The following is a 27,976-nucleotide window of genomic DNA, read 5'->3' as shown; positions in this document are numbered from 1 at the left end:
TTTGTGGTGTAAGTCTCATAAAGCCTACCCATGAACCCTAAAATTGTCTCACTGAGGCACAGCGAGACATGGATAAAGTTCCAGAAAATGGAAAAAAGGTTGGCAAATATATTTTAACAAAAGCAAACAATACTTTCAAGGTCTGTGAATTGAGGGAAATGTAAAACTAGCCCTGGGCGTACCTTTGTTAGAAACTCACCATGTATTTATGTAGCGCCAGAGGTTGAGTGTGTTTGCCAGCAGTGACAGGAGACACCTAGTGGCCTGTTTGGATTTAATACAAAACCCATATTAACCATAGCCCATATTAACATCACAGCTGAAAACACATCTTCGTCATCTTCTCTTCTCTTCTCTTCTCTTCTCTTCTCTTCTCTTCTCTTCTCTTCTCTTCAACGTTTTTAGATGTCTTAATATCCGTTAACCCCAACAGCAAAGAGACTTTGCAGGGGAGCATTGAAGAATAACAGCCAGAGTATGGGACACACAGGGGTACATTTGCCCGATGAGTCTCCAGCATTTAATGTGCTTTAATTGGCTCAGGAGTTAATGTTACCCAACCCCAGAGTTCAAGTTTTATAATAACATTACTGCCAGACTATGCACCCCACTCACCTCGCAGATCCCATCATGCTGATGACTGCCATGCTGATTATATTTGTCAAACCTTACTCTAGCTGGGTTTTTTTAATCTGTAAAAGGGTTTGTAAAAGTGATGGTGGGTCATCAGCAGAGCTGCAGGTGTTAATTATAACAACGGTAGTTCTGTAGGACACTTACAGTGCAGATTTATAGCTTCTGTGCATGTGTGCAAATTTATACATGTGCACACCAGCAGAACAGTAACTTCAGAAATCTTGGAGTAATTATAAATTTAGGAGCAGAATTTAGGGCCATTAAAACTAAGTACGACTTCTTCCCAGTGACAGAGGGCTGTTTGTTGCTGGGCCTCAACGTCTCTCCACTCAGGACAGAGGCAGTAGTGCCAGTGTGCCAAATGCTGGAAGTGGGTCAGTGCACAGTCACACAGTGGCTGCAACGCATACATCACGCGTGCACCTGTACAAACATACAGAGAGAGGGAAAGCAGAGGAGAGTCCACATTCAATTCAAAACACATTTTAAGGACATTTTTAAGCACAAGGCTACACGTTTAGCTACACAAAATGATGAACTTATAAAATAGTATACCAAATATGAAAGCTGTATGAGTAAAGCCTCTATGTTTGTAATTTTGCACTGGCGAACTTGGTAAAGTCTGCAGTAACCGCCCTGTTTGTCAGACAGAAGAAGGATCTTGCCTGCATCAAAGCCAAGACCGCAGTGGTAGTATATTTTATTGCCTTATTTGCATTTATGTTCTCAGCTATAGCTCTTTATAGTTCAGAGACTATAGCTGTATGTGATTCAGCAATCTGCAACTAATGAATGCAGAAAAGATATATATATATATATATATATATATATATATATATATATAGATAGATAGATAGATAGATAGATAGATAGATAGATAGATAGATAGATAGATAGATAGATAGATAGATAGATAGATAGATAGATAGATAGATAGATAGATAGATAGATAAGGAGCAGGATGCTATTTTATGTCAAATGTCTGGTTAGGATAAAAGACTCAAAGCAGGAGTCTTCATCAACTGGTTAAGAAAAGCATGCAGTCATTTCACTTTTATCAAAAGAAAACACAAAGAAAAAACAGGATAATTATGACGATGAAAGACGTCTTTCTAAAGAGCAACAAGATATAACTTGCTTTGAAGAAAATATTTGTGTTGCTTCTTTGTGAGACTGTGCTTAAGCACAGCAGTTGCCTCGAGCTAAACAGTAACATCCACATGCTTCCTGACTGAACAATTATAATTTACTTTTATAATATTTGCTATTAGCCTAGAGGAATTTTACTTAATTGTTCATTTTAAAGGCACCATAAAACACTATGGGAATGCCTCAGCACACATATGGATTACTGGCAAATTGTATATAAATGATAAAAAATAAAGGTAATAATTTGTAGCACAATGTTCTTGTTTACTTGCTTGTGCTAGTAAACAAGCTTGTATACTTTGCTCAGTCCTCAAGCCATTGTTAAAAGGAAATGGATGCGCCCATGAAATCAACCTTCACTGCAGATTTCAGTGGAACTGGAGGCAAGCAGAATTAACCCTGCTTTCTCAGACAATATCCAACTGTGGCCACATGATAGCAGCAATTAAAAGGACGCAGTGAAAGATGCTAATGGCACAGAATACTGTTGAGATGGAAAGAGAGGTTTCACTCTGGGATTAATTGATTTTTAGATTTCTATTTTTAGATTTCACTGGGCAAGCAGTATTTGCTGTGCTTGCCCCGATGGAAGACAACTGTTTAGAGCACATAAAAACTGTTTTTCTCTCCATAGCTAATCCCCCATTCATGACAGCTATACCAAGGTTAATATTTTTAATATAATTTACCTGTTAAAATATTATATACGCTTAAGTTAAGTGTGTAGCTGCTTTACTGGTAAGTAAATGCTCACACAGCTGTTGCAGTCTGTCCCTGTCTTTTGTTGACTTTTGGTTCTTTTGATTTGATTCATTTGAAAAAAAAAACAGCACTTTGTCATGTCTCTGTGTAGGCAGGCAGGAAGAGAGGACCCAAAATGCAGGACTCACGGAGGCGGAAGAAACTCAAAATAAACAGCTTTATTGCTGGGATGAAGCAGAACAGGAAAAACACTAACTAAACTGGGAGTACAGAATAACTAGACAGGTTGGCAGGCTGGCAACCAGAACACAGAGGAAGTGAGGGTACAATGCAACACTGACACGAAGAAACACTGGGCTTAAATTCACTGAGGAAGTCATCAAGGAATTAGAGACAGAAGGGGAACACAGCTGGGAGGAATAAGACCTAATGAGACGGGGGGAACAAAGCTAGAAACACTGACATATGACAGGAACATGAACCTTCAGAGTAAAACAGGAAACAAGACACACTTAACTAGGACACGGACTCGACAGAGTGAGACAGACAAGACGCTGAACTAAACCGGCAAAAATAACCAAATACAACCCGAACCTTAATCATAATGCAGAAGCATACCAGAATAACTGAAACACAGATTCATAATAAAAATCAACAAAGCACCAGAGAAACATAAAGAACAATCCATCATTCAAAAATAAACCAAAACATAAGGAATTCAAAATGCTGGGTCAATCCGACCCAGGACCGTGACACACTTGGTCTATGGTCTATGGATTCACCTTTAAACCACCGAGAATGTAAAAGAACTCCACTTGAGGCTTCAAAACGAGAGTGTCCCTATGCATCGTTTTTGTTTTGAAATCTATGTCCATCTTTTTTATACAGTCTGTGATATTAATGTCATTAGTTCAGCATGTGTTTTATTTAAAAGAAATACAAAAAGAATTGTGGAAATTAAATTCCTGAACAAATGATTGTACTCGAGGCAGTTATAGAGTCATATTCTGGAAACTGTGAATGTCCATCCAAAAAATTTGTACCAGTCTGTTTTGTAGATGTGAAGTTGTGCCACTGGATAAATCAAACATTTTGGCTTGCTTGTGGTGCAAGACTAATGCTTGTTTATTAAATGTCACAAGTAAGTATAGATGATAGACACTCCAGGACAGTGCCTGATGAATTCCAGACCGCTGAGGGAACTATAACAAATGGTTCAGACCAGTGGGTGTCACAGACAAGTCTGCTGGTCTGGAAAGTATCATACCAGGGGAATGGTCATATTCATACCTGGGGTCAATCCGCAGAAACCCTGGTGTTACAAGAGTGGATGTAAATAGCCGATGTGTGGCATGTACAAATTTTAAGTTCAGAAAATCTCAATTTGGGCCTCATTTTTCTTTTGGCAAAAGAATTATGGCTTTTTTTTCTTTCTTTCTTTCTTTTTACCTGTATTTAAAACGTGGAAGGAAACTAAGTCACTCACTGGTAAGTGTAGCATTGTATGCCAGCATCTTGACTGGCACTAGTTTGTTAGGATTTTAAAACCTTTACCTTAGTAAAAGTAAATGATTTTACATGTTTACTCACACTGTCTGAATCTTTGTGATCTCAAAAATGAAAAGGTGGGTTCCCCGCTATTTCTCCCCCATGTCTGTCTTTTTCTTACCGCATGGGCTGTCCTCTATGACCGCAAGTAAACACCCTCTTCAAAGTTTTGCTCTTTTAATGCACAGTATGAATAAATTGCTCCAAGCCCATAAACTTTAACAGCTGTTTTGTTGCTCATTGCAGTTTCCTGCGTTGCTCATGCCCCGAGTGGAAAAACTCCCTGACTGCTTGCCTGTTATGAATCTGCTTGTTCTCATAAAACATTTCTTTAATTCTGTGGGATTTTTTTAAGTGCTTGGACCTGTGAGCCGGTCTCAACATCTCTTCTCACTAAGAGAAAGTCGTAAAGAAAAGCTCCCGTAAAGAGGTTAATTAAAAGTCTTAAAACTGCTGGTTAATTAGGGAGCTTTAATTTAAAAATACAGGTCATTATGTTGCATCAACAAAGGATAAATGAGATGCAACTATAAATGCTGTAAATAAATCAAATGTAACTTATATTTCTTGCTAATGCTGGAGAGATCAAATTTTCCTGCACATACAAAACATTATAGGTATGATTTTCTTTGCACCGTCTGTTTTGTACTAGCCTTCAAAGGCTTACAGCTCTTTATTAGTAGTTCACTGATTACACAGAAAACATCTCAGTCGGGGCTAGTTCACCTGACCAAACAGCTCCTGATTAAAGAAGCTTGTTCTGGGTGGAAGCTTTCTCCTCCACGACTTAAGGGTGAAAGGTAAATATCCAAGTGCACCTGAAACACTCCAGAGCAGACACCCTTTGGTACAATTTGCCAAGCATATAGGTCTAAATATACTCTGCCAGCTGCGAACACAAATCATACAATCAACCTCAAATGCACAGTTTATATATCTCAATATATTATCCCTTTGGAACATTTTTATGTTGTTTATCACAAGTGATGAAACTACTGTGCAGTGTTGAAATATTGTAGTTGGCAGCCACAGCCCTTCAATTTCGGTGCTGTAATGAGCGAGTTTACCTGCCGTAATAGGCAGCTTTGTATCTGCACAGCTGCAGCAGATGTGTCCTCTCCGTCTCTGCTGGTTTAGGGGAGACAGAGTTACTGTGGGAAAGGGAGAAGCTTGTTTGAAGCAGGCAAATCTGCTGGGTCTTTTAAATAACATCCAGTAACACATCCAGAGAGAAAACTGAAACTTTAAGTAGATTATTGAATGTATTATGGAGAATAGATCATCTGAATTTTTCAGATATTACAGCTGTTACTCATAAAGAAAAACATCTGGAATGAAAAGCTCATAATTCTTTTTATTTAGTTAAATCATGACTTTCAGTGACCGTAAACTTCAATCAAATGGATGAGTCAGACGTGATCAAATGTTGTAATGTACCTATTCCACTGAATGGGGAATGGGAACATTCCCAAATCTGTGGATTCAACGAAGTCTTTTTTAAAAGACTTAACATTCCCATTATGGAGCAGCATGGGCTGCACGGTGGTGCAGTGGTTAGCGCTGTTGCCTCACATTAAGAAGTACCAAGGTTTGACTCCACCAACCATGTACAGCGCACATGTTTTTTGCTTGCGTGGGATCTCTCAGGTGATCCCAAAAGTCCAAAGACATGCACGGGGTTATGGTTATTGGTGATTCTAAGTTGGCTATGAGTGAGAATGATTGTCTGTCTCTCTGTGTTAGCCCTGCAGTAGACTGGCAATCTGTCCAGGGTGTAACCTGCGAAAGCTGTGAAAGTCTCTGGCGACTCTGAAAAGGAAAAGTGGAAGAAAGTGGATTGGGTGGTACGGCTATGTATGTTGTGTGCACACACATAATGTGATAGAGTAGCGGGCAGATGTCACCAGCATGTTGTCCTGTTTAAAAACACAGCAAACAGACTTAAGCAGAGGCAACTTGCCATGAACAGAATTACCTGATTTGCCCTGTTTGCATATTAAAACTTGTTCCCACTGCTGCAAGCATAGCTGTGGCTATTTATGTACTGCACCTGTAAGCCATCACTTATCATTCACGTCATTAGATGCCACAATAATGTGCACGTTCATGTATATATCAAAAGATGTGAACAGCCTCCAAAACTTTTCAAATAATCTTGAAGAACATTTGCTTTTAATGAAGTTTAACTGATTTATTAAAAATGTGCTTATTATCACTGGCTATATATAACTGAGACTGAGAAACCAAAAACAGTACATGCTCATATCAAAGCAAAATTTAATGCAATAAAGTGCACCCTGATTTATTACCTTTTCGACACGGGAACATCACATTGCATTATGTTTGAAGCTTTTCCTCCATTTCTTGAGTTATTAGGATTGTGCCCTATCAAATACATGACTACTTGCCTGAAAAGGCGGGACTGCAGAAATGCATGAAAATAAGATATTTTGATCAGAACAAATCATCTGAGATCAAATACATACACCTGGAAGGATAACTGAGATTTCAGTTGTGTTGTATGGAAATTGGAGGAGAAAGCGCTCCAGCAGCTCAGCTAGACTCTCTAACTGTCAGGTTATGACTTGTGAGTTGCACATGTGTGAATGACTCCAGCCTCTGCTTTGTGCCAAGCTAAATGCATCTGTGGCTTCAGTTTATGGCTTAATGCACAGATAAAAGAGTGGTATAGATCTGCTAAATTTCAGTGGCAGAGTGTATGTGTTTTCTTTCCACAATGTGAAAATATTCCTTTACCTGTAATTACCCTCTACAGGCTGCAAATACAGCTACCACCAAGTCTAACTTGAGTGGCATGGTAAAGTTCTGTGAGGCTAGCCCCTATATTGTGGTTGTGTAGTTTACACCTCCCCTGTCACACCGCTGCCAGACTGCGTGATTTCTGTTTATTTATGTATGAAAAATGCAGAAATATATGTGGGCTGAATTAGAGAGGTCTTGCAGACCCACTGTGAGCCCACTGGCTGGAGAACCAACTGGGCCTCAGAAACCTCCATTACACCACAGTTTTATTTTTAGCAAGCATTCTTCAACTCAACAAAGAAGACATTCAGGTTAATCCAAAAGCAAATATTTCTCAGAGAGCTATAGAAATAAACCATGTCACATATTGACATCTGTGCTACTGTACAGTCTTGCACTGGTGTGTGTGTTTCATCAGTTTAAAAGAAAAAAAGAACCTCTTCACACGAGCTTTTGGTCCTTAGATTTAGAAAAGATAAGTGCGGCCTCTTTATAAAGAGTCCTCTGAAATAAAAACAAGGATCCTGCTCATTGAGTTTGAGCTTCAATAACATCAGAGCATTCCTCAGTGGCATCAGAAAATATTTGGAAACTATGGGAGAAGGAGAGAAACCCTAGACATAAACATGTGGGTCAGGGAGGGCTAACCGGCACAGGAGGACAACCTGCCAACAGGAGTTGTGGCTTTCAGGAATGTGCACAAACACTCCGCCTCGCTTTGGTTCTCAGTATCATCCGATTCTTCCCATTTTCTCAATGCATTTGTCTTACCTGCAGCTTGCAGACATTTGACAGATGAAACTAATATTTCTGAGTTGAAAAATGTTGCATGCAAATATTTAGTGCTAAGATGTTTGCATGAAAAGTTCAGCATTTGGAGAAATACATGCGTCGGGTTTCTTTTTAAGACTTAAAGTAACCAGCTGTTGTTTAGTTTGTCCTAGTATAGCTTAGTCTGGATCAGTCAGAAGCACCTTTCAAGTTCACAAATTTTAATAGACACAGAAACAAAAAAGAAAGTAATTTAAGTGAAATGATACTTTTGTGCCGGTCAGTTAATCTCTGAGCTGAAAAACGCTCTCACACTCGACTCTCTTTATTCAGTCTTTAAAGTATTTTAAATTAATCAAATTTGAATAAACTTGGAAGAGTCTACAAACAAAAAGACAACAAATTTACCCTGAGGTCAGACCATGCTATGCTCAGAGACACAGCAAAGAACCCAACAGCCACATAGCAGACTCTACAGGCCCCAGGTAGCATGTTAACGTTCAGGACAATTACAACTAGAAAAAGACTGAACAAGTGTGGCTTGTTCAGAAGCGTTGCCCAGAGAAAGTCTCTTCTCTCCGAAAGGAACATGGCAGCACAGCTTAGATTTAAAAAATTGCATCTGAACAAACATCAAGACTTCTGGAACTGTGTTCGGACAGATGAGAGCAAAGTGGAGATGTTTAGAGAAAATCAAACACGGCATATCAGCACAAACATCTCAAACCCGCTGTCAAGCATGGTGGTGGAGAGGGATTGATTTGGGCTTGTTTTGCAGCCACAGGATCTTGACACCAGATCACTTTTATTTATATAGCACCAAATCACAGCAACAGCTGCCTCAAGGCTCTTTATATTGTAAGGTAAGGGCCCTACAATAATACAGAGAAAACAGAGAAAACCCCACCAATCATTTGACCCCCTGTGATTAAGTGCTTTGGTGACAGTGGGCAGGAAAAACCTATTTGTACTCTCTTCCTACAGAATTTGGACCAACAACAGAAACTCAAGTTAACTCTTTAGAGTTTCACCATACTCTTAAGACTCATATTGACAATAATTTATTGTTAATAAATATATTATTAAAAACAGTAAATGTTTAAAATTTGTTCTCCAAACTTTTGGTCTAACCTTGCTCTGTTGGTAATTGCCTCTCCTGGGGCAGGACCTGGGTTGGCAGCATGTTGTTGCTCCTGCCTTGTTCACTTCACCTTGATGGCCTACCAGCTGCTCAGCCGGCACTGAGTTGACAGCGCAACCTCCAGTTTTGTTTACACAAACCCCCACTTCCAATTTCTCCCTGCATCACGTTTGTGCAGTTTATTTCATGCGTGTCACCCATGTCAGTGTAATTTCCTTCAGCACACACCACACCAGTAGACCTCTGGTCACAGATGGTCACAGTTCCACACCTCTGTGGAGTGATTTGTACGGTTTAGTCCACAGTTGCTTCACACCACATAACAGATCCTGTTGTGCTTGCACCATGTGCTAAGTCAACCTTACTGAAGTTTTTCTTTCCAATACAGATCTGCAGCAATGTCACCCTGGCATATTCATGTTTTGGTATTTAGAGAGGCAAGTCAGAACACTGAGCCATCTGATGGTGCTGTTATCGAAGCCAGGAGACGCTGCCAAGCATTTGATTCATTAAGAGTGCTCTTCCTCCAAGAAAAACAAAACATAACAGTTAACGGATTGATTTATGTTAAGGTGTGTTTATCAGGAATATTGCTCCAGGAAAAATCGAATGGAATTCTAAAATTATTGTCCGTGTATAGCAGCTGCTTGCGTCATCAGATTTAAAATCACAGCCAATTTTTTAAAGACTCATTTAAATGCTTTCAAACGGCGTTAAAGGCGTTTATTTGTGAAGCCAAAGAGATGCTCTATTCATTTGTTTGCCTGAGCGTTGCTGACATGTTGTCACTTATGGTAATGAGTCTGAGTGAGTGGCACATAAAGACTCTTTTCATTGCACTCTCTGGGGCACTGGAGCAGGGCAGTCACAGAGTTTGAAGGCAGAGCTGTGCCCCTGCCTGAATGAAAATACAGAATGGAAAGAATTTCCTGAAATGAAACTCAATCACTTTTGCCACTAAACAGCAGACTATGCACTGGAGGAATCATCTGCAAAGTCTTGGATTGGAGGGGCTTATTAAAAGCAATTCTGTAGAATAGTGGAGGCACAATCAGAATTATACAGGGCAGCTCTGTTCAGTAGATAGTTTACTTACATGCAATGCAAAATTACATTTTTTCCCCCAGTTTATATTGACTTAGACCTTGAAATTTTCCATTGTTGAGTTCAAGTGGACTGATAGCCACGGATGACAGCGACGTTCGTAAAGACGGTGGTGGCAGTGGAGGCTGTAATCCATGGCTTTCCTGTGCTTACTAGTCTCACAGAGGCCAGCTGTTGTTGAGTTTCCATCCAAGCAGCTGGGCTAGGGTGTTCTGTGGTCTCCTTCAGCCCTCTTTGAAAGAGGATAGTCAAGTTTAGTCCCTCTGTGAGTCCCTGAGAATACACCCACTGCAGCCTCACTGAGGAGAGATGTCCTTGTTGCAAGGATGTAAAAACAGGCCTGCAGAAAGGGACTCTGGGAGACTCGTGGGGATGTTGGCAGCAGGTGAATGCAGGACCAGTATGAAGGGAAATATCTGGCAAGTGGACTGGAACATCTTGACCCAACGTGGGAACTCAGGATGTCGTCAATATTGGTGAAATGCGTCTGACTCAAATGGTGGGAAGAAATAAAAGACGTTGGTTCAAAAGCAAATATTCTTAGTTCAGAAGGGTTACTCAGACGTGGTGAAGCAGCTGTCCTGTTGGGAGAGGCACAGGAATAGGCGAAGCTTTTCATTTACCCCCACAGAGGAAGTGGACAACTTTAGGAAGGGCCTTGACAGTGCGTTGATTGGGCCTTTTTGTCAATCCGACTGATCTAGCGTTCCTTGATCTGAGAAGGCCTGGGTAAATGGTTTCCTCGTATTTTGCCTGGCCACACAGATGGTGGAAAATAGCTCTGTAGTGGGTTTTGCTTGGCTAAGCAGCTCTGTTTTATTTGGAGTCCTGCACTAAAGGATGAGTAGCCCAGCTTGACTGGAGAGAGCCCAAGGCCTTTTGAGATCACATAGGCACTAAAATCCATATGTGAGATGTATAAACAGCAGACAGTGTTTATTTACAGCATTTGATCTTTCAGCATGTGTCTCATGCTTAGCGCCACACTCTGGAAAGAGGAGTTGACATATCTAGGCTTTGTAATGTAAAGAAACACATGCAGAAACCATAAGCTGGGGCAAGGTTTACAGACATCACTGCCATTTTAGTCATTTTACTTCCCCAGAATATAATTGATCACGCTCTTCTTATTTTACTGCAGATTTTGAGGTTATAGGATGTAAGCACGTCAAGCAGCCAGGTTCTGGCCAACATCCGGGTCCGTGGAGATTAAAGGAATGTTTGACAATTTGGCAAATGTGCTCATTTGCTCACTATCACACATGAATGTCAGGTTAATAATGTTACAACTAGCAGCTGCTTTGCCTCGCTTAGTACAAACCTCAAGGAGAGGTAGTCAGACTAACCTGTTAAACTAACGAACCTTTTTTTTATGGAGGTCTTCACTGGATTAGACAAGCAATATTTGTAAATAGTTAACATTAGAGGTGTGGTTAGGTGGATTTTGTTATGTTTGAGTAGAGCTAGACTAACTGTCTTTTTGCATTTCAAGCCTTTATGCAACGAGTCCACAGCATCTAGCAATTGCATGAGCTGTGCACTGCAGCAAGCAAGGCACCTGTTCCTTATTTGGTTAAAGTTGAGCGCTAGGCTATTTTATGCAGTGGTTACCAGAGTAACATGTCTGTGAAGGTTCTCAGTCATCCAGGTCATCGTAAGGAGCTTGGACTTCCTTAAGTTGCTTGAAGACGTTTCACCTCTCATCCGAGAAGCTTCTTCAGTTTTAAGGGTCAAATGGTGGAGAGTCCCAGATCTAAACCCAGTGGGAGTTTCCCCCCAAAGAGGGACAAAGGACCCCCTGATGATCCTCTACCTAATCACATGAGCCAAGGTGTGAAAATGGGTGTGGGTCAAAATCAGCCAGGGTTTCGAGTGAGCTAATTGTGAAACCTGGCCCCACCCTATCATGTGATTTCCTGAGGTCAGATGGCCCAGCATGTGAGTAGGTGTTTAGGCGTCTGGGAAGGGATCTCAAAACTGGATTATAGATGGCAGACAGTTGGTGTCGTAAACCACCGCCTCTGTTCAAAGATGGTCGCTCACAGTGGACATAAATGGCTTCTTTCACTCCTCTTTCAAACCAGGTGGAGTCCAGATGCTTTTCTTTCCAAGATCCTTAGATTACCAGAGTAACATAAAATTTTGAAAACGTTTAAAATCGTTTAGTGTTGATCTAAAAGGAAAACAAATTCAGCAGCTGGATGTCCTAATTATTGCCTTAGATATTTTTAGAAAAAGTTTTCTTATTGGCGGCACTGTTGTGGTTGATACTGGTGTCTCACAGCAAGAAGGTCCTGGGTTTTATAATCCAGTCTGGGGCCTTCCTGTGTGGAGTATGTATGTTCTACCTCTATCTTTGTGAGTTTCCTCCAACGGGCTCCAAACATGCGAATGGTTGTGTCGCTGTGTTAACCCTGTGACAGACTGGTGACCTGTCCGGGGTGTAGCCCTCCACCCCTCCCAAGACCCTAAACTGGATAAGTGGAAGAAGATGAATGGACATTTCCTAGATTGTATTTTTGTAATGTATAACAAAGGTTGCAAATTAGCCATTATGTTGGTGCTGCTAAGTTTTCACCATTGTCTATTCTGAAGCTGACTTATAAAGTGTCCAGGGAACTGAGAAAATACAAACAGGGCATTGGAAAGGTAATGATAGATAACACCAGGAAAAATATGACACTAAGTTTAAAGAAAAATGGAACAAAAATACAAACAAAAGTTGAACATAATTCCCTTCACAAAGAACCAGAAGAGAATAAAGAAACAGAAACTCAAACCAAGACTCAGGGAGCATGAGAGTGATTTTACTGATATAATTAAAGCTCCTGATATGTATGGCACATGTAGGTTTAAAAAGAGGATTATTCACCCAGTATTCTGTGGGATCACTGCTGTTTGTGTGCAAAAACAAACATTTTCGTTTCATGAAAATTGTTGGAAAAGTGGAGGATGACAAAGACAGAGTCGGTCAACAAAATTACAAAACTGTTGCCTGAGCTTGGCTTAAGTTGTCATTTCTTTCTCTTAATTTTGAGTTGAATTAACAGTTAAAGTAGCGGACCTTGTAGGTGCTAAAATATGTCACTAGAAGAAGGAGTGGATATTTATTGGTGAGACAATGGGCCAGTGAAATCCATTTTATCCATTTTTATGGATTTAACGCTTTGTTCTGGTCTGCATATGTCTTTTCACATTAATTACGCTTTTGTTTTGCAGTCATTCCTTTTATGTCAGCTGTCTGAGGAAAGTTGTTTTCAAAACCACGTATACGCACCTGAATTTGGGTGCCAAGAAAAGGAACAGTCTTTTCTTCCCCAGCTGACCTTAGTGGACCTCTAGAAATTTTAGCAAGGGAGCAAATAAATGCACTTTCCAACATGTGAAATCACTCTTTGAGGTGTTGGGGATGTGTTTAGTTGAGTCCTGGTAAAGATTTGGATGTTTGCATATAAACGTCCAGTGTTGTAAGAGCTCCTTTGGCGTACCCCAGCAGTGGTTTGAGGATGAATAGAAGTGGGCACATGAAATGAAGAAGTCAGCACAATTCTCATCCTTATTGTGACTAAAGACCAGGATAAAAAGTTTCTATTGAAAACAGGAAAAACCTACAGCCAGTCTCCTATGTCTCTGGAAAAACAGAATCTCTGAGCTCTATCTCAGAGCAGTGATTATGGTGGTACAGTGAATGACTGAGGTGGTCGAAATAGGAGCTTGGGGGATTTTTTTTTACATGCTCTGAATACAGGAAACACATGTGTGCTTCTGCTTCTCTTTTGGTTGTTGACTCAAACTGCGATAATCTGAGCAGTGTGTACCCACCACAAACAAAGGGTTTGCACATAACCTCACCACAAAAGTTAGCCTATAGACTGCTTATATTTTTTCTAAATAGCTACTTCATATGTGACAAAGCAAATAAATTCTATGTTTGATAAAGCTTTATTTAAGTACTCTAATTTTTTGTTGTTGTTGTTTTTACTTTATAACACAGTGCAGCATTCTGAAGCTTTCATTGTAGCTAATGGATATTCAGGCCATGATTTCCATTTCTAGATTCCCATCACAAAGGTGTAACATATAGGATCCATACATTTATATGGTCGATATGAATGGTTGTCGAGAGATGGTAATGGTAAATGGTTTTTGTAAAACTTTTCTACTCTACCTGTGCACTCAAAACACTTCACACAACATGCGTAATTCACCCATTCATACAAGCATAAAGCTGTCCAGTGGGCTCAAATGGAGTCTTTGTTGGATCAGTTTTGACTTCTGGGCCTGATGTTTGAAACCACTGAATAAAATGAAGGCTAAAAAAGAACTACATCATCGTTAGATGATTTCTCATGGTAATGCAGTCCCTTCATGCTTTTGTCGTCATCTGTTTGTTAATCTGCACTCGGCCAAAGTCTACCCGAATATGAATGCTTTACGAACAAACTATGACTATAAACCAGAAAGTTTCTGGGGCCTAAATTTTATCTACAAAACCACAGACTCTTCAGAAGCTACCGATTCTGTGTTTTCACAGAGAATCACTGCATAACTGTGACCTGTCTGAGAAAAAAGAAGTTTATTCTAACTTTGGAATACAGTACATCATTCATTACAAAATATGACCATAAAGTGGCTTTATAAACAATAAACTTCCTTAACTTTAAATACTCCTATATTGTGTATTAATTTAACTGTTAAAAAAACATCAAAACTCCCGGGGGGCATTTTCCATAACTGCGTCCCTCTGATTTTTCCAGTGAGCCCTCGCAATCTCATTAGTTCATTTTAGTCACATCTGTATCTTATCACACTGTCTCGTACTAGTGTGTGTGTGAGTGTGTGTGTGTGAGTGGGAGGAGTAAACCATGCATGGCCCACGTTTTTCCTGCTGAAGTTGGCACTGTGAGTTACAGCCACTTCAAAGTCTGGTGTAAGGGTCTATTAACCATTGGTAATTGAAGTATCACTTTAAATGGCACTGAGTACGCTGCTCTCTCTGGACTATAAAAGGAAAAAAAAAGGTTGCATAGAAAACATAGTTTTATGAAGTCCAGCCTCATTACTAGAATGAATGCGGTGACATTTTGGCAGTGGCTGTGTAATGATTCTATAGCAGGGCTTTCCATGAGGGTCCTATGTAACATGCTGGCTGTAATTTCCTCTCTGTGTTCACCTGTGTTTTGTCAGCTAGTAAATTTGTCATGAACAAATTGGACGGTTAAACTTGTCAGAGAAGCTGATTGCTGTTGAAATAACCTTTACTTTAAGTGCTCATTTCACATATTCTGCCACTTTATTTTCAAATGGCCTCATATAAAGTCCAGATGCTACCAGCACTTTCACACTGTACATTCTGTATGAGCAGGAAAACCTCTGGGTCCACTATGACCGAGTGATTAAAAAAAAAAACAGTGCAAATATCTTTAAATGACTGAATAGATGAGTAAAACACAGGGATCTGCCCCATAAAAAGGCCTGCACCACTGCTTTTGTAAGGCTACATATATCTGTATGCAGACTAGTTTTTGACTATAAGCGTGGTTGCATTTTACGTTCAGATGCTGTTATCTCAAGCGTTAAATGTAGCATTATAAAAGTGCAGTTGGCACATTTGGAAGCATTTACATAAATCACACTTTCATGACTGTCTTCTTTTAAGCAGGCAAAAAAAAAAAGAAAGAAAAAGAAAAAAAAGGGTCCTGGAAAATCAAATTAGGTTTTCAGAGCTTTGCGTTTTGCCTTGCCAACCTCAATATAATAACTGTAAAACTATTACAAACTGAGAAGTGTTGGTGTTGGCAGCTTGTCAGAGCAGGGGCAGTAAAACAGTGCCATTTGAGACAGGTTGACGTTTCATTTGTATTTCTCTGATGAGAAGCGGCGCAATCTGTTAATAATCCAGAGGCATTACCAACAACACACGTGTAAGAATGAGGAATGGTATCATTTCTTTGTCCGCTGTATAAAAAATAGCATAAGTGTGATTGGTGCTAAGAAGTTCATTGCTTTTCCATCAGTATGCCATTTTGGGCCTGGGTACCTTCCAGTACTGTCTGTGCACCATCACTTGGAAATATTACTGTGTTCGAAAGAATGCATTTCCTAGGTTTTGTCATTAAAAAACAAAACAGATGATCAATAAAAAATGAAATTGCAGCTGATGATTGTTAAAGGAAAAGCCACTGTGGACGCCTCAAGTGGGAGAGACGCCTTGGTCAGTGGATCCCCCGCAGGCAAAGGCCAAAAAGAAAAACAGCGGTTAGAATTGCAAGAGTCCCGAGTCAATCCTGCATGTTTTATTTGGTTAGTTTCTCTCAACGAGATTCTTTAACTACCAGTTATGATGTATGGAGGCCTCAGGCAATGTGCAAGTAAAACAAATCACATAGAAGGTATAGGGGTCTCTGTTGGGGAATTATTTTTCACATTATTTTTGCTGGTGCGAGGATAACTTTGCTTCTTTTAAATTGGTTACTTTCTGTGGGAAGCTGGGAAGCGTGCCAAACTCACTAAAAATAAAGAAATGAGAAAAATTTAATCCCTATCGCAAACACGCCAAAGCCAGGGAGATATTAAAGGCCGCTTCCGAAAAAATAACATTCCTGGAGATTGGACAATAATTTCAGTTATACCACACGATATTTTGTTTTTGTACATGCGAGACTCATTCTCAGGTCGGGAATGAAAATTGTTGCTTTTGTTTTGTATCATTTCACTCAGTAGCTGTGTCACTGAGGAATTTACCCAGCCAGAAATAATTTAAAGTGATATTTGGGGTCACTAATGAAAAGGCTACTGTTTCCCCACTACACCCTGGGCAAAGTTAAGTCAAACTTGCTGATATCACGTGGGATTAGACAAGGTTCATTTATTCCTCTGGAAAATTATATTTTAACGAATGAAACAAAATACATTAAATTTCATTTCATTTATTTCACACTTGGTACAACAGTTTCCACAGTTAGTTCTTTCAGACAAACCAACCACACTTTCTATCGGTATAGCACTGTAAATAAACATACATATCATACCATTGAAATGCAGTTAGGTTGATGGAAATTCTGCCAGTTCTGCCAATATAATATAGACTTGTTGACCACTTTATTAGGTACACCTTACCAGGACTGGGCTGGATTTTTAGCTTCAGCACTGCTTCCATAGATTCAACAAGTTGCTGCCTGTATTCTCCGTTTCCTGTTCTTAGCTGAAAGGAGTAGCACCAGGTGTGATCTTCTGCTGCTGATGCTTCACGGTTCAACAGATTGTGCATTCAGAGATGCTCTTCTGCAAACGAGTGGTTATTTGTGTTACTGCAGTTTAAAGCAGTCTGACCAGTCTGGAAACAAGGCATTTTCCCCTGGAGACTTGCCACTTACTGAATATTTTCTGTTTTTTGTACCATTCTCTGCAAACCCTAGAGACAATTGAGTGTGAAAATCCCAGTAGTTCAGCAGTTTCTGAAACACTCAGCCTTCTGGCACCAGCAACCATACCACAATCAAAGTCACTTAAATGATTTTTCTTCCACATTCTAACCATGTCTGCATATTTAGAGTTGCTGACATGTGATTGGCTGATTAGACATTTGCGTTAACAAGCAGCCGAACAACTGTACCTAATAAAGTGGCTAGTGAGAGTAGAAACATCAGTCAAAGTGGGTGTCATGAACTGACTCAAAGTTCAGACAATAGAAGGGGTTTGGTGGAGTCTGCACAGATAAATGCACAGTGGGTTAGACCTTTCAAAGAAAGAAAATAAACCCAAATCATGCCTGCCTGCTGGGGAGACGAGAGAATGTTAGCTACCGCCTACTGGTGATGGCCAGAGGGGCCGATGGCACGATATGGCAGCCTTGCCTCTGTCAGTCTGCCCCAGGGCAGCTGTGGCTACAACTGTAGCTTGCCTTCACCAGTGTATGAATGTGAGAGTGAATGAATAGTGGTATTGTAAAGCGCTTTGAGGGGTCCCGAAAAGCGCTATATAAATGCAATCCATTATTATTATTATTATTATTATTATTATTATTATTATTATTATTATTATTATAATAAAAAAAATAGCTCATGAAAATCCCACACTGCAGCAGCTTGTAGGGTTGTTGTCTTGCTGAACCTGCATTCATCTCTCCCTCAACCCTGACTAGACTCTCAGTTCCTGCTGTTGAAAAACATCATGGCATGATGCTGCCACCACCATGCTTCACTGTAGGGATTGCATTGGCCAGATGATAGTGCTGCCTCCAAATTTCCTCCAAATATGATTGGCACTCAGGCCAAAGAGTTTAATCTTTGTTTAATCAGACCAGACAAATTTGGTGACCATGGTCTGAGAGTGTTTTGGGTGTCTTCTGGCAAACTCCTGGCAGGCTGTCATGTGCCTTTAACTGAGGAGGAGCTTCAGTCTGGCTACTCGACCTCACAGACCTGATTGGTGGAGTGCTGCAGAACTAGATGTCCTTCTGGAAGATTTTCCTCTTTCCACAGATGCTGGAATAATGTCAAAATGACCACTGGGTTCTTGTTCACCTCCCTGACTAAGGTCCTTCTACCCTGATCACTCAGATTGGCCGGGCAGCCAAGCTCTAGGAAGAGTCCTAGTGGTTTGAAACTTCTTCCACTTAGAGATAATGGAGGCTACTGTGCTGACTGGGGCCTTTTCTGTATCATTCTCCAAATCTGTGCCTTGATACACTCAGATGTCTGTAGACAACTGCTTGGACTTCATGGCTTGGTTTGCCCTCTGACATGCGCTGTCAACTATGGGACCATAGATAGACAAGTGTGTGCCTTTCCAAATCATGTCTAATTAACTGAATTTACCACTATCAAGTTTTACAAACATCTGAGAGATGATCAGAAACAGGAATGCACATGATCTCAATTTTGAGGATAAAAAGAGATTATTATTTAACTATTATTTAATATATTTTATAGAATTATCAATACTTTTTTATGTTTGTTTCATTGTATTCATTGACAAAATTTCTGACAGACAAAGCTACATGAAGCACTGACTTTGACTTTGATAATCATTATATCAGATCTGATATTGATGGCTCTCTCCTAATTTGAACAGATATTTGTTAATTTACCTTTATTCTGTTTTTATTTGTTAATGTGATGAACTGGGTAGTGATCATTTTGTCTCTACCTCGTCTCCTTTCTGTCATGTCCGCCTGGAGGTTGCGAGGCCAGTTGTGTGTCCGAACAAAATCCACCATGGCGTCAGCAAATGTAACACTGGAAAATCAGTTGCAGAGTGCACAGAAAAACCTGCTCTTCCTCCAGCAGGACCACGCCAACACACTGAAGGGGCTGCATGCAGAGATCCGCAGATTACAGCAGCAGTGCTGAGAAGGGCCACAAGTAGGACTTCACGCTGCTGCGGAAGACCAACACATTTAATCTCAACTGGCTCTCTCCTAATTTGAACAGATATTTGTTAATTTACCTTTATTCTGTTTTTATGTGTTAATGTGATGAACTTGGTAGTGATCATTTTAATTGTTGATTAGAGAGTGTGACTCTGTTAGTGCAGCCAAAACGAGATAGAGAGAGTGGAATGTCAAAACATGTGAAAAGTGGAAGGAAAAAACTGTTGCTGTTGTTTTACCGCCTACACAGTAATTGAGGGGCAATACTGCCCCCTGCTGCCCTGCAGCTGTACTGTCCAACAACTTTCGTTCATTTTTATTTTTTCACGCATTCCAGGCGCTTTGACATAACTAAAAATCAAACCTAGCGCCTGAATAAACTATCATAAGCATCAAGAAGTTATGACACGTCACACCTGACATAACAACTACTTACTTCGACTCTATCACTAGATGGCGTGTACGCCTCACCCCTTAACAAGTGACAGTTTCTGTTGCTATGGTGACGACGCTCTCCCCGTAAACGGTGGCACGTCCGTAAGAGCTGCTACTTCCACATTTAATGACGTTTAAAGGTTAGTAGACTCTATTCTACTTTTACGTGAGCTGCTTAGTTTCAGCTCACGTAAATTCAAGCTGTGATTCTAACCTTTAACTTTAATGTAACTGGTCAAAAGTCACTGGTCTGGAACATTTTATGGTTGTATCGCTTAACGTTCAGGTTTCCCATGATGCACCGCTTTATTTTGTCTAGTAGCTCGGGGAGATGATAGGAAACTGACACAGCCACCCCTCTCTTTAACCCAGCGGAGGCGAACCCTTGACAGCAGCATCCTTGACATGCCCCACAAGGCGGACTGCGCTTAGCCGGTGTGGCTAGTCTGTTTATCCACATTTCCCGATATTTTAGAAGATATTCGACGGCCGAGTATTTTTAGCTGTAAGGTAAGCTCTCCGCCATATAACGTCAAGGTACTGTTGTAGCCTTGTTAGCAGTTAAGCTAGGCTAGCATCAATGAAAGCCTCATAGCTTACGTAGTTACCCCGTTTTATTCGAAGGAGGCTATCGGCACATTAAAATATATGTTTCGTTTATCTGAAGCTAATTTTTGTGTGCTTCAGTTTTATTTGGGATTAATCTAAACACACTCAATAAAACTACATTTTAACTTTTAAATTGTTTTGTCTATTCCACGTCAGAAAAAGCCTTAATGTCGTTAATAATGGCATGGCACCTGCTAATGTGTGCGCATTGCTGCAGGACTTTCATCGAAAGTACGGATAAGCCCTGTTGGATGTATTCAGTGTATCCCGAATTTACCTGACCACCTCCACAAAGCTAAATAAAACCCCATCTTCATGCTAGGATTGGTCGGTTGCTTTGTGCGTGCAGCAGGCTGTTTTTGGGTGATTGTAAAGTGTGGTTTGGTGTGACCCACCAGAGAAAGAAAATGTACTGTTTGCTGGACACTGGTCAGCTCCTCCCTGGACCACAGTCGCACATAGCATTGGTTGCAAGACAGCCTTTGTAATGACCCCTTGAAACGCAGCAATGGCATCCAACAGCACGCGGAGTCAAAAAGACCACATAAAGTGGGGTGTTTTGAAGCCTTTCACTTCCACCGTTCGCCAGGCCTGATTTACGACTTTCTCTTATTCTTCGGTACAGATAAAGAAGGTCAAGTCGAGAATTAAGTCTCTGGATGAAGATTAACGTTAAAACAATGATCCTCTGGCAGCTACCGCCAGGACCAGCGGAGGCTTCATTTCGGGGTGCTGTCCGCAATGCAGGTGCTGAAATTGAAAAAGTGTCGTGGAGCGCAGTCTAATAACACGTAGCGTTATCTGTCCTGTTGCAGTTGCAGGCGTTGTTTGTAGTTAGACCACTTAAGCTTTAGCTGCCTCTGTTTTCCTTTTAATTCTTTTGTTGATGACATAAACATGACTCTATGTGAGGACGTGATTATTGTGGAGAGTAACCCAGACTGCATCTTTCCATAAAATACAAGCAACAGATTTAGAGAAGATGCTGGAAGGGAAGCTTCTGTTTACAGTGTGGAATCCAAGGTTGAAGGATGCACGTTTGCGTGCAGTTTCAGCATCATTACAGGGCGTGACAGCGAAGGAGTTATGGCTGAGGATAGTAGCTATTTGCTAATGTTTCGTTCTGCTGCTGCAGTTCATTGATTATTTATATTCTCTGTGTGGGGAAATACTGGTTGCTACATTAGGAAAAGAGAGTCAAGTAAACACGTTCAAATGGCAAGGATTTACATCTTAGAGGAACTGTCTTTCTTTAATTCACTGAGCATCCATACACTTTTTGAATCACCTCCATGCTATGGCATGAGCCATATTACTAAAGTTGGCAGAGGTCACGTCTTTGCAAGCGGAAAGCTATCAAAGCTATTCTAGGAAGGAGATGGGATGAGAGATATGCTTGCAGCGCAGGGTCTACCGGAAGGACCGCACATTACTCATCAATAATAGATTATCTCCTCAGCCTTTGTGACACACCCCCAGCTGTATGTGCCAGGCTGTGTTTTGGTTATCACATGTTTTCATGGCAAAAACACACAGGCGCGTGAGAGCTAAAACTAGGGAGCATGTTAGGTCAGGTGCATGGGATGTATTATTCATATAAGTTAGATGATGTAAGAGTGGGAAGCTCAGAGATGTTTTATTGAAACACACTTATGATTGCAGTCAGAGGCTGCCTCTGTATACAGGAGGGGATTTTAGCGGAGATCAGTGTTCTCTGAAGCCTCAGCACAGTTTAACAGAGGGTGGAGATATTGAGACTCGCCTCTGGAGACAAGGATGTTCAGTGAAGAGAGTGTGGAAGAAGGTGGGGCAAGCCACACCCAGTGTCACTCACCGTGACATCTGTTAATGTGTTCAGCTTTGATTTAGTGTTATGACTGATGGTGTTATGGACACTTAATGAGAGCATTATGTAATAGAGACATATGTTATGCTGTTTCACTGTTGGGGTCTGTTAGATATTCTGAATTTGAAAGACTCTCACAGAGGAAAAACATTTCCACTGCGTCGCTTTATCAAATTACAAGATAATATGTAAATTGGATTAGTATGTATTAGATTAGTGTTACCTTTCAGATGCCTTTTTTAAGGCCAGCAGGGCCCACTCTGTATTATAAATCAATAGCCTAATTTCAGTGATTGGTCGTTAAGTACAGCAAGCCATTACTGGCCTTTCTCTGCTATAGTCTTATTCTAGCATTGACCCAGGCAATAATGATATCCGACACAGCTACTGTGCATAACAAACAACAAACAGAGTTGCCGTTTTTGCCTTTGGATGATCAGTTTAAATGTAAAATGCCCTTCTTTGTAAATGGGGTTAATGGTATCATCCCGTATTGGCTGGTTTGCTTAGAAAGCAAAGTTAGACCGTATCCTAAATCTCACGTTTACAGCCAAATGGGTGAGAATTGATGTGATTACTTTTTTTATGGTCTTCTTCTCTGTCTCTCTTTTTTTTTTACTCTCTCTGTCTCTACCTCGTCTCCTTTCTGTCATGTCCGCCTGGAGGTTGCGAGGCCAGTTGTGTGTCCGAACAAAATCCACCATGGCGTCAGCAAATGTAACACTGGAAAATCAGTTGCAGAGTGCACAGAAAAACCTGCTCTTCCTCCAGCAGGACCACGCCAACACGCTAAAGGGGCTGCATGCAGAGATCCGCAGATTACAGCAGCAGTGCACAGGTGAGAAGGGCCACAAGTAGGACTTCACGCTGCTGTGGAAGACCAACACATTTAATCTCAACTGTGGTAGGGAGTGCTCATGAATTTAAAACAGAGGCTTTTGCTGAACCTAAGCTTATGCCTGGAACTAAAGGTCAGCAAGATGATGCGTTTCCAGTGCTAAATATGTCTGAAAAAATATGGAGACTTACTGGCAGTAATAGATACACGCAGCAGACATAAATATGGTCGCCCAGGAAAAGGAGAAAACAGCATGATCTGCCCCTGACTTCCTGTATCCAGGGCTAACCTGTTTACTAAAGCTGACGATGAGCTCTCACTAATCTTATTAAATGGACACTGCCATATGGAAAGCACAGACATGTTTTCCCCAAACTTGCTTTGCTGTTAATTAGTATGTGAGGAGCATGCTGTTAGATAGCTGCCCTGTTCTAGCCTCATGTAGCGCAGGCATTGTAAATAACCCTCTTCTTTTTCTTTCATAGACCTGACGTATGAGCTCACTATCAGAAGCTCCGATCCCTCAGGTAAGCATCATTTGTAGTACACAAGCACCAGTTATACCACTGGCATTCAGCGTTGTTGTCATGAGTTAGCGATGCCATTAATTTGTTGTGGAAAGGTGATTACTGCTAATGCTTTACACACTGTTTTTCCCAGTGTGAGCCCTTTGGTCTAGCCCTTTTCTTTTTAGACCAGTCAGTCTTATTAGTTCAATCTTCTGACATGACACTGGTATTCTGACAAGAGAAGCTAAAAAAACTGTTTCAAATTATACTCACTTCCCCCAGGTAAAATATTTTTTTATTCTTTGTCTTTTGGGTTTTAGAATGATATATTACATTTTCTGTAACTACTTCAAACTGTGCAGCACAAAACCCCCACAGCAGTAAAGGCTGTAAATCAGTGTTTTTTCCTTTGAAATAGAGGTCTGTGTCAGTGGACAGGCCTGGGAGCACAGCACTCTCCCTGTTCCCACCCAAGAAGTATTGCAGTGTGGGCCTCCCTGCTGTTTATTGCAGCTCCCATTGCTCATTGCCACCTGCCCCTCCCCCATAAAACCAGGGCCATGACATGGTCTGAATCACATGCTGCTCCACAGCTCAGCCTCAAAGGCACCTGATAGGCGGAATACAATTTAATTTATGTACAAACTATTGATGGCCACACTGATGTGTGCAAGTGAGTATGTCACCAGGAGCACATTACGTAGTTGGTGTCCTTAAAGGCCCAGCCTCAATCAGTATTGTCAAGGCCTCCAGTCAGAAGCACTATCATGTTAGTGGGGGACATCTCAGAGATTGGAGTGCAGGAAATGAGATTATGTGTCACAGCACTAATGCACACACTGCTAAATGCTCACTTTAGCAGGGCCCAGCTGTTCTAGCTGTAGCAAACATGTACCAGCCACTCCTTCAGAAAGTGAAAAAAATGATATAACATTGCTGTAACCACCCCTGTATTTGATTAGACTAAATGAAGGAATTGCAAAGGATTGAGGATTTCTACTGAATAAAAAATACACAAATGTGCTTCATTCCATATTTTTTGCACATATACAAACATAGCTATACATTGATTGCACCTGGGTGGGGCAAGGCTGGGTGGGGGCAGCAGTGATGGAGATCACATGGGAGTACTCTGTCTACCAGAGATGTAATGTGAAACAGGAGCTCTCTGCCCACTGCAGATGAGTCTCTGTAGGATCATACCATCTCTGTCAGCCTATAGTCAGCGTCTGCACTTAATGCACTAATGATTAGTCCGGTGGTCTTTGTTTTTATATATATATATATATATATATATATATATATATATATATATATATATATATATATATATATATATATATATATATATATACTCTTAAGTCATTTTTAATATTTTGCTGCCAAGGAGCCAGACTTTCTTGTAGTTTTTTAAAGTGGTGGTTTGTTGTTATTTTTTGTTTGTTTATTTTGTCATTAATCATTCAAGCATAAAAATGGTAGCTAAGTCAAGGGATGAACCAGCAAAGAAGCTATTTTAAATTGTATCTTTAGGCACTTTGTTACTAGCAGTCACAACAACACAAAATTTCTTCCAGTTTCTTTAGTTGTGTAAATGAAAAATGCCAAAGACTACACAGTTTAAGAGAGTTAAGATTTACATGAGTATTTTTGCACCAACAAAGTGATTCCCAAAGAGCTGTTAGCTGAAAACTTGGCATGTCTCAGCATGGTGTGCAGTGTCCTTAAAACTGAACAAGCAGAGGACAGATAGAAGAAATGTTAGGTTTTAAAAATGATCTACACTAAATAAACAGTATCTGAAAGTCGTTTCCAACAGAAAGACCTGTCTTGAGACCTGAGAGATGCATCTGACTCTTCATTTGATTCATCTTCTGTTCACTGAAGCCTCATCAGAAATGATGTCAGTGGAAGTGCGTCTGTCAAGAAGCTGTTATTAAGCAAGGGAAATGAGGACAAAAGGCTGAAGAATTGGACTGATAGTCAGTGGCAACAGGTCTTTACAGAGTGATGATTCCAAACTTGAAATTTCTTTAAAATTTATTTTATTTATTTTTGTTCAAATGATTGTCGGTATGTACGGAGGTATTCAGGATAGAGGGACAACAGAAATTGTCTACAGCCGTAAAACACAGTGGGGGCTCTGTCATGGTTTGGGGCTGCATTTCAGCAAGTGGAGTTCGGGATCTCATCAAAATTGATGCAATTATGAAAGCAGAAAAGTAGAATACCATTGCAGCACCATCTGGAGTAACAACGTACTAGCAACAGCTTTATTTTCTTTATTTTTCAGATCCCAAACAGATTGCTAATGCAGTCAAAGCATAGTTGGATAGAAAAACATAGAATGGATTGGCCTCATTAGAGCTCAGACCTCAACATTATTAAGACTGCTTAAAGAAAATTTCAAGAAAGCTTGTCTAAGAGAGTTCAGGCTGTGTTGAAGAATAAAGGTGGTCATATCAAATATTGACTTTCATGTTAGAATTATCAAACTATTTTTCCTTTTATTCTGTATTTACATGTATGTTTGCATCTTTCAGTAATTGCTGCACTATTTCCTATTTTCCTGTCAACATATAAAGGAATGTTGGGTGGCTTGAGACTTTTGCACAGTACTCCATGTAAGAGCTGTTGGGTTTTTTTCTGTGTGTGCAGACAGCAGCGAGGCCCGATGCAGGGAGCTGCAAAGGAGGTGTGAGGAGCTGGAGGCCCAGTTGAAGAAGAAAGAGGAGGAGAACACAGAGCTTCTCAGGGACCTGGAGCAAAAGAACGCCATGATTTCTGTCCTGGAAAACACCATCAAAGAGAGAGAAAAGAAGTACCTGGAGGAGCTTAAGATGAAGAGCCATAAACTGGCTGTTTTGTCTGGGGAGTTAGAGCAGAGAGCCAGTACCATTGCTTACCTTACCTCACAACTACATGCCACTAAGAAAAAGCTGTTAGCCAGCAGTTCCTCTGAGGCCAGCCCTAACGCCAGTCCTGTCACCTCGTACAAGCCCACGCCTCCACCGGCCAAGGACAGGCAGCCTGAAACCCCACGTCGCCGCATGAAGAAGAGCCTCTCCCAGCCTCTACATCCAGAGTTGACAGAGGTGTATCGCCTTGGAGCGGACGGTAGACGGATGGTGCTGCGGGAGACAGTGGATGCCATGCCTGACCCAACACCCTTCTTGCAGGCAGGCAGAGAGTCTCCTGAACCACAGGTAGTTCGTGAGCGGCCTGCTGTCATCCCTCCCATTGCCCCTGAGCGCTCACATGCTCCTCCACTGGGCGCTACGGCAAGTCCGCGACACAGCCCCGCACGGGACCGTCAGTACAGGGCTCACGTGGGCGTGGCACACCGCATTCCACATGGCACTCCTCCCTTGGCTCCGCCACAGGCGGATGTGGAGACTCTGGCAGTGGACCAGGTCAACGAGGAGAAGGTTGTTCGGAAGCGCTCGGGAGCCGACAGGACAGTTTAACACTGCACTGCAAACCTGCACCTTAAATGCACATCTACTGTATACACACCACACTGCAAGAACAAGAAGCAGCCTGAACCACTTTGTAGCCTGCTTTTGACGCAACACTGCAATATTAAAAAAGAAACTATGAAAGTATATTATGATTTGGTGATGGTATTCCATTAGGACTTTTGTTTTTTTTCATATACAGTAGAAATGGACTACTATAAAGCATGCCAAATGTTTATTTACTGTACACCCCAGTGAGTCCTTGTACTATCACACATTGACTTTTTGCTTAGGCTTTCACTTCATTCTGTCTTACATGGTGCACACAACAAATTCTTAGCCAAATATCTGCATCAGTGCCTGCTGAACCAGTTTTACCATACACGAGCTCCATAATGTAGTCATGGCTAATAGTTATATTTACATATCTCTGTCTTCTTCATCTTCTCTGGACATATCAACAAACTGTATAACAAGCTGTGTGCAGCTGCTTAGGATAGAGCTGAAATAATTAAACTATTACTCCCTGAATGTCTTTCATCTGCTTGTGATATCAGTATAATAACAGCCCTGTAGGTATGAGCTGTGTAATATGCAATTAGACGATTGGCAGTTGCGAAGGTGAAAACTGGACTCTCATCTTTTCCTTTGCTGACTGGGAAAAACAGCAATAGGCGTGAGAGAGAGAGCGACAGCGAGTGCGTGTTTCTGAGAGACAGTGTAAGCCACTGTGACAGCTAAATTTTAGTTTCAACATTTATCCATTGATGTTGTCATGCAAGGGCATTTTTTTCAAAAACACTGCTGTAATAGGATTTTTGTGATATTATTAATTGTACTTTATAAAAGCTGTACATTTGTAATGAATTCCTTTTTTTTTATTTATTATTGATTGTAGGACTCAATAGAAAGTACAACAACACCTCAGATATTCACTGTAGTTACACCACCAATGTGACGGTAATTAAAATCACTAAATAATCTGCTTTTCACTGTAAGGTGTACTATACAAAACAGTACAATAAACAATAAATGATTTTTTTCAAAGGGTTACTGGGTTTCTGTTAGTGGCTGATGGGCCACACTGAAAGTGT

General features: G+C 40.8%; 1 protein-coding gene and 1 long non-coding RNA gene across 6 annotated transcripts; one reads left to right on the top strand and one right to left on the bottom strand.

Annotated features, from left to right (window-relative positions):
* Window positions 1–15: 15 nt before the first annotated feature.
* LOC113033434 (uncharacterized) lies at window positions 16–19,753 on the bottom strand. The gene is made up of 3 exons (XR_003274026.2): window positions 19,624–19,753; window positions 18,965–19,195; window positions 16–1,059 (listed from the first exon to the last, which is right to left on the bottom strand). It is a non-coding gene; the product is annotated as an uncharacterized LOC113033434 (long non-coding RNA).
* ccdc92 (coiled-coil domain containing 92) lies at window positions 19,623–27,929 on the top strand. 5 transcript variants are annotated; one of them, XM_080308920.1, is made up of 6 exons: window positions 19,643–19,762; window positions 19,945–20,132; window positions 20,857–20,978; window positions 22,743–22,915; window positions 23,401–23,442; window positions 26,083–27,929. In XM_080308920.1, exons 4-6 carry the CDS (start codon window positions 22,780–22,782, stop codon window positions 26,889–26,891), a joined length of 987 nt encoding a protein of 328 aa, XP_080165046.1. In that variant the 5' UTR covers window positions 19,643–19,762; window positions 19,945–20,132; window positions 20,857–20,978; window positions 22,743–22,779; the 3' UTR covers window positions 26,892–27,929. The 5 variants fall into 5 exon arrangements, with proteins under 5 accessions (XP_026043005.1, XP_026043006.1, XP_080165046.1 ...); XM_026187220.2 differs by lacking the exon at window positions 20,857–20,978 and having other exon boundaries at window positions 19,623–19,762; window positions 19,995–20,132; XM_026187218.2 differs by lacking the exon at window positions 20,857–20,978.
* The last annotated feature ends 47 nt before the right edge of the window (window positions 27,930–27,976 follow it).

This window comes from Astatotilapia calliptera, chromosome 12, assembly GCF_964374335.1.
Source record: "Astatotilapia calliptera chromosome 12, fAstCal68.1, whole genome shotgun sequence".
NCBI lineage: Eukaryota > Metazoa > Chordata > Actinopteri > Cichliformes > Cichlidae > Astatotilapia > Astatotilapia calliptera.
The sequence above is the reverse complement of the archived record's forward strand: the minus strand, read 5'-3'. Positions and strand labels throughout refer to the sequence as shown.